General features: G+C 46.6%; 1 protein-coding gene across 2 annotated transcripts in view; it reads left to right on the top strand.

Annotated features, from left to right (window-relative positions):
* Positions 1-7,500, top strand: part of tfec (transcription factor EC) — a 57,849-nt gene that overhangs the window by 3,909 nt on the left and 46,440 nt on the right. For both annotated transcript variants that reach the window (XM_076297331.1, XM_076297332.1), the window contains exon 2: positions 7,383-7,500. This exon is cut by the window's right edge and continues 158 nt beyond it. In XM_076297331.1, coding sequence (XP_076153446.1) covers positions 7,383-7,500 — 118 coding nt within the window. The remainder of the gene's footprint in view (positions 1-7,382) is intronic.

The following is a 7,500-nucleotide window of genomic DNA, read 5'->3' as shown; positions in this document are numbered from 1 at the left end:
GACGGTCCTAATGTCTAATGACAGGGATCTGATTGCTGAAATCGCCAGTTAGTGGGAAAGCACCAAGAGTGACAGGCATGCTTTACCCATGGAGTTGGAGTGCCAACTATCACCAAAACTCTTCTCTCTCTCTCTCTCTCTCTCTCTCTCTCTTACTTGCCCCCTCTCTCTCTCTCTCTCTCTCTCTCTCTCTCTCTCTCTCTAAAGGAGTCACTCTTAAGATACTCTGCACTTAATCAGGAGTTAAAGATGGACCCTTCAGTTCACCACCGAGGCTCGTTCCCTCTCTCCCTGTCTCCCTTTCTCCATCTTTCCATCTCACCTTGTCTTCGGTTCTCTTTCTCTCCATCTCTCTCGGGAATCTCGAGGATTAGCTAGCGGAGAGTGGCGGCCCTTAATGCAGTGTTCCGTGCGAGCAAGGGTTCGCCGCTGAAGTGAGGCTTCGCCGGCCTGGGCCAATCAGCAGCTGGAGAGGGGGTCGCTGCAGGGTCAGGCGCCGCTCACCCTTGACCAATCAGAGGTGACATTGAGTCGGCCGAGTTCCCAGGAGTCTCTTGGTGGTTGGAGACCTCTCCTCTCCACCCGAGACAAAGATGGAGTGGGGGGAGGGGGGGGGGCTTCTTTGACGGAAGCATTTGACAACTAAGGGAAAGAAGAGACTCTGTCATGTCCATCTGAATAGCCTGACAGCTCTGACGTACACACACACACTCACACACACACACACACACACACACACACACACACACACACACTCACACACACTCACACTCACACTCACACTCACACTCACACACACACACACACACACACACACACACACACACACACACACACACACCACACACACACACACACACACACACACACACACACACACACACACACACACACACACACACACACACACACACACACACACACACACACACACACACACAGTATTTTAGCTGTTTCTAGATTGTGCCCATTGTCACGGTCTGGACCCACATCTACTTGGACTTCAGGAGACTTGTGGAATGTGGCAGACATCAGAAGAGGGATGGTTTTTCTCTCTCTCTCCTCTCTCTCTCCCTTTCTATCTATTTCTCTCTCTCTCTTCTCTCTCTCACATGCATACACATTCACTTACCTTGGCATGCTTCCACAAACAGGATTATAGTCAACACATTTGAATGAACAGTGTTCAGGAGGGCTGCTTTTTTCAAGTTTCTCTCTTTCTCTCTCTGAGTGTGTGTGTGTGTGTGTGTGTGTGTGCATCAAGACTGTCTGGCTTCTCAGGTGCATGAATGATGTGAGGATGAGGCCCACCGCAGTGCAGACATGTGTGCTTGTGTGTGTGTGTGTGTGTGTGAGATAATGTGTGTGTTTGTCTATGTGGTGAAGTCAGTTCCCTCCCTGGTCTAGACTGCAATAACCATACATGTGATGATTTCCCCGAGGCATAAAATATGGTGTTGAAATAACTGCACTGGATTAGTTCACAGTGTCATGATTTAGAATGTGGTTATACCCATATACATTATTCAAAACTTCCCTTTTCTCTAGATACATAAAATAAATGCCTAACCTCTAAAGTATTTAACAAATAACCCTTCAATCTTCAAGCTGGACCCCCCCCACACACACAAAAGAGTGCTATCTAATTGTTGTTATGTTGTGTAACACAATTCATAAAAATAAATAACTCCTTTTAATTTTGATGTACACCATAAAGTAGCATGAGCTCTGTGACCTTTTCTCCACATGCAGCTAGCACAGCGCATAGCCTCCACTCAAGAGACCGGTGGAGTGTGTTATGCAGTCAGCCACACCATATGACAGTGTTCTGAGGTGAGATTGCATCACTTCTTGGCCCCGGTGCTCCTTTGAGGAAAAGTCTGTGAGCCAGAGAGTGGACCGCTTAGAAGCCCCTGTTTTTCCTCTGACCCAGCTCCAGGAGCTCTAGGGGCTTAGGCCCAGTTATTATCCCAGCTCAGTGGCTCACATCCTGGGCCGAGAGAGCCGCTCGCTGGCCTCTTGTCTGAGGCTCCGTAGGAGGTTGTACAAGGGGCCGAGCAGCAATGGAGAATTAGAGGCTAGAAAAGAGCAAAAGAAAAGGCTGCTTCTTAAATGAGGTTGGACGGTAAAGACCTTAAAGGACCCTTGAAAGAGAGACCCACTTGTTCAGACACAGACAGAGAAAAGAAAAAAAGAGAATGATGGAAAGAGACGGAGAAAGAGAGAGAGAGAGCGGAAGAAACAAGTACCTAATTCTTTCTCCTCTTCATGTGAAGAGAATGGGGAGGACACAGAGGAGAATTAGCAGAGAAAAGACCCCAGAGAGGCTGCTTACTGTGATGGTGAAGACCTCAAAGGACCCTTGACAGACAGAGGCACCTCGATGTACAAAGAGAGAAAAGGAATGAGAGTGATGAGAATGAAGGAGGAACTGGAAGAGCAATGTGCCAGTGTTATCTGAAAACTGTTGATAAAATCCTTAAAGTATCCTTGAAAAGAGATACATAGATGTGCACAGAGAGAGGGAGACAGAAAGACACACACACACACACACACACACACACACACACACACACACACTCACACACACACACACACACACACACACACACACACACACACTCACACACACAGGAGAAAACAGGATTTAAATCCTTTTTTTCTTTCCAAAGTTTTAACATGAACGTTGATGGTAAAGACCATAAAATAACTATTAAAGATGTGTAGATGTATATATGCAGGAAGAAGAAATAGGAAGAGGAAAACAAAAGGAGTAAACAAGCATTTTCTCTAAATGTATTGAAGGTAATGACGATGATATAGCAGGGAATTATTTGACAAAAGAAGTAAAGAAAGATTAATTTTAACATTTAGGCTTTTTAACTTGAATACTTTAAAACACACTAAAAAGAGAGCTCATGATAGAAACTAAAAAGAGAGGCAGAGTGAGGCAGAGAGAGGAAAGTGAGGAGGAGAAGTGTGTGTGTTGTGTGCGTTGTGTACATTGTGTGCGTGTGCGTGTGCGTGTGCGTGTGCGTGTGCGTGTGTGTGTGTATGTGTGTATGTGCGTATGTGTATGTGTGTGTGTACGTGTGTGTGTGTGTGTGTGTGTGTGTGTGTGTGTGTGTGTGTGTGTCGGTGTCTGTGTCTCTGTCTCTGTATGCGTGGGTGCTTGCATATGTGCATGTCTGTCTGTGTTTCTGTGTGTGTGTGTGTGTGTGCGTATGTATCGGTGTCTGTGTGTATGTGTGCGCGGGCGCGCGTGTGTGTGTGTATGTGTGCGCGCACGCGCGCGTGTGTGTGTGTGTGTGTGTGTGTGTGTGTGTGTGTGTGTGTGTGTGCGTGTGTGTGTGTGTGTGTGTGTGTGTGTGTGTGTGTGTGTGTGTGTGAGAGAGTGTGTTTTGTGTCCCTCTGTGTGGATTTGATGGGAATAAAGGAGATGAGCTGGGGAAGCGTGGAGGTGAGGAGAGGCGCATCACACAGAGACCAGAGAACAGGGGAATGGTTTTAATGAGGGACTGAGGGGGCGGGGGGGACCCATCAGACTGTAACACATCCTCAGCACACCACCAACACACACTTCCTGTTGAACCGCATGGCCAGCTGACACACACACACACACACACACACAAATATACACACACACACACACATTAGCTCAGACAAGCAGACAATATCTTTTGTCTGCACCATGTTTACTCCCTCTCTCTTAGCAGGCATTGTGTTGTAAAAAGCTGATAGGTATCAGGTAATCACTTTTACCTGATATCTTCTCTGTAATCTCCCCATGGCACCCTTTCACCCTCTATTCCACACCAACTGCCCTAGGACAGTCTTCTCTTCCCCTTTCACCCTCTATTCTACCCCAACTGCCCTAGGACAGTCTTCTCTTCCCCTTTCACCCTCTATTCCACACCAACTTCCCTAGGACAGTCTTCTCTTCCCCTTTCACCCTCTATTCTACCCCAACTGCCCTAGGACAGTCTTCTCTTCCCCTTTCACCCTCTATTCCACACTAACTGCCCTAGGACAGTCTATGCTCTTACGTTAGCATCCACTGAATGACCTATTCTCTCTCTCCTTCTCTTCATCTCCCCTTTTCCTCTCTCCTCTCTCTCATCCCTTTCTTCATCCCTACTCCTCACCTCACCCATTGTCTCTCTTAACAAGCTATTTAAATCACTTGGAGAGTTTTACAGCTGGCCGTAAAATCATTTGCTGGATCCCACCAGTGTGTGCACTTTGTCTGAGAGACCAATGACCGCCTGGCCTTCGCTGTGACCATATGGGTCACCCATTAACCAGCCAATAACAGGCATGACCGATGAAGAGGAAATGGCCCCCTTTACGGACAAATCATCATGGCGCACCGCAGGTTATTCTGGGTCGAACACAATGTAGCTGTTGGGTTTCGTAACCCGGCACCCCGAAAACCAGTCAAACACAAGATGGTGTTTTTGGTATGCCTTGCTTAACAAATGGACCATGACAATTGGCTGTGTGTGGGATAGAGCTTGCTCACTTGTTGGCATCTTATCTTTCTCTTTTCTCTCTTTCTCTCTCTCTCTCTTTCCTTCTTTCTTTCTTTCTTGATGCTTGACCTTTCCCTCACAGCGCGCTCCAAATATAGTTGTCACTGTTTACTAAATCAATGCCCCCAACAAGCTATAATTAGCAAATGCCATCCAACATTTAATCTCTCAATTTGCCAAACAGTGCCAGGCGGTGAGCCGGTGACAAAGGTCCTGTTTAGCCCCCATTATCCTGCCAGGAGAGGGAGAGCCTTGTTAGCCGATTATGCTAACAAAATGGCTCCCTTGTGTCGGAGGGCAGCTTGGCAGCAGGGCATTAGCACTAATGGAGGGGCCCGGGTGCTAAACAGTGGCCGGCTTAGACTCCGAAGCCAGCCAGGCAGTCAGGCAAGCGAGCACAGACAAGGGCAATTGTTTTACAGTGAACCGAGGGCTAAAACTGGCAATGCACAAGGAATTCCTCTCTCGCTTTGTCTCATTATCTTTCACTCTCTCTATCTCTCGCCCTGGTATTCCTGCTTCCATCTATCTTTCTCTCTGTCTCTCTCTCTCCCTCCTTAGTATTCTCTTCTCTCTTTCTCTCTACCTGTTTTTCTTTTTTGTTCTCTCCAGCTGAATTGGATTTAAGCATGATTGTTCTGTAATGTTGGACAATGTATACGATTATGCGTTTCTACTTTTATACACCCATGGATATATGCACAGAGAGACAGAGGAGACAGACGGTGTGGAAAGAGAGATAGATAGATAGAGAGAGAGGGAGAGAGAGAAACAGAGACAGAGAGAGAGAGGCAATTTTGTCATGTTTGCACCATGTCCAGTCAGACAGACGGGCCAATTACATCCCATGTGAGGAGAAGGACCTGTGAAAGTATCCCTTCCTTTTACAGACATCCCCACTTGCCTGTCTGCCCATCTGATTTTACAGTCTGGTTGAAGATTGTGTGTGTGTGTGTGTGTGTGTGTGTGTGTGTGTGTGTGTGTGTGTGTGTGTGTGTGTGTGTGTGTGTGTGTGTGTAAGAAAGGAACTACACCGAGTGGGTGTAGTCTGTAAGTAACCTTTGGTTGTTGTTTAGAAACCTTGGTCACACACACACACATACTGCTATTCACAGACATTCTTTTAATACCTAAAATATGTGACGTACCATATGTGAATGCAAAACCTTAATTTGCATTCTAAGTACCGGTATGCATTTTTTCCTCTCTTTCTCCTCTCTATCTCTCTTTCTCTCTCCTCAACTTTTCATTCCTCCTCCATGCAGGCTTTCATTGTCTCCTGCATATTCTTCCACCCACCTCCTCTCCTTATCCGGGACAGATGGGGTGAGCCATCCTTTCAGCAGGGCGCTGCAGACATATTTCTGATAGCCAATTACTCTCCGGACACAAAACCCAGCGCAGGTTCTGGCCTCTCCCCCCCCCCTCTCCTCCAGCACACGACTCGTTCGTCCACTCAGACAAAGAACAGGCCTCCGAGTCTGTCGGTGGGACGTCACTGTTGGCTAGTCTGCTGTAGCGCTGTGATACAATGCTGTGAAAAAAACACACATGCACACGCACACGCACACGTACACGCACACGCACACGCATACGCACACACACACACACACACACACACACACACACACACACACACACACACACACACATCCAATGGCAGATACACACACACACACACACACACATACTCTCTCACAGATGCACACATACACACACACACACACACACACACACACACACACACACACACACACACACATTAATTAATTAACATGCATTAATCCATACAAGCAAATACTCCTAGCTATTGTAAAATGAAGGAATAGTTATGTATTTATCATTTAGATTATGTGAATACATAAGGTGTATAAACTTCCCCTCATTCCCTAAGCAGCGTGAAGTTTTAACCTAACTGTGTGCATCCTGCCAGTTCCCCCGAGTTATTCCTAACCACCAGTGGCTTAATGCTCGTTCCTATTGCCTAATGATAACACTGAGGCTGACAGGCCACGCTGTTGCCTGAGTTAAGAGATTACAGCATGGTTTGCTTTAGATATCCACTGATTGTGTGTGACATGGCAATAGACACTAGATATGCTCAACACACGGGGGCCTATTACTGACATCTCTAATGAAGTCTCGAGGGGGGACCTCCGATGTGCTAAACAAAAGCCACGCTATCGTTTTAATCCTCCTTCCCTTCCACCCCAACCAAAACATTAGTGTTAATCAGATGTGAGGGTCTGCGCTCAACAGAGGAAGTGTTACAGAAGAGTCATTGTGTTACAGTCACATGGACACACACACACACACACACACACACACACATACAGTATACAGACACACATACACACACAAATAGACAGTAAAAAAGATCCACACACCATGCACAAACTTATACTCTTATCAAACACACACACACACACACACACACACACACACACACACACACGCACACACAATTACTATAAGAAGTATTTAAGCAGTAGATACTATAAGAAGTAGATAAGCAGGAATGGGTTCAGCAGGTTAAGTGTACGTGGCAGCAGCTGTCTGCGGGAACTGCCAGATGAAACTAGTGCTCCATTGATTGCACCCGTTTCTCACTCCTCAGATCATTGATCCCCGCATTCCTGCAGGAGCATTGATTGAGAAAACTCTCATGTCGTATCGATGTGTGTTTCTTATTGACGAGGACCTATGCAAATCCTGGAGTGAGACTCTTGACGATGTGTTGTCCTATTGACAACCTATACCGACAAACATAACATTTTGTCATTTGGGGAACTCGCTTATGAAGTTACTTCTTTTTTTTTTCTCTCCTCTCCCCTCTCTATTTCTCCGCAGATTCAACATTTTGCTCAGCGAGACATCAGAAACAGATCCAACATGGTGCCACACACACAGACGGAGAAGGGGTCAGCGGAGTCGACCGTGCGGCTACTGGGCCGAGGCCCTGGTGTGA

This window comes from Alosa pseudoharengus, unplaced genomic scaffold, assembly GCF_046254945.1.
Source record: "Alosa pseudoharengus isolate Yale_2024_CS ecotype anadromous, Long Island Sound unplaced genomic scaffold, YU_APseudo_1.1 YU_APseudo_1.1_scf_20, whole genome shotgun sequence".
Taxonomy (NCBI): Eukaryota; Metazoa; Chordata; class Actinopteri; order Clupeiformes; family Clupeidae; genus Alosa; species Alosa pseudoharengus.
The sequence above is the reverse complement of the archived record's forward strand: the minus strand, read 5'-3'. Positions and strand labels throughout refer to the sequence as shown.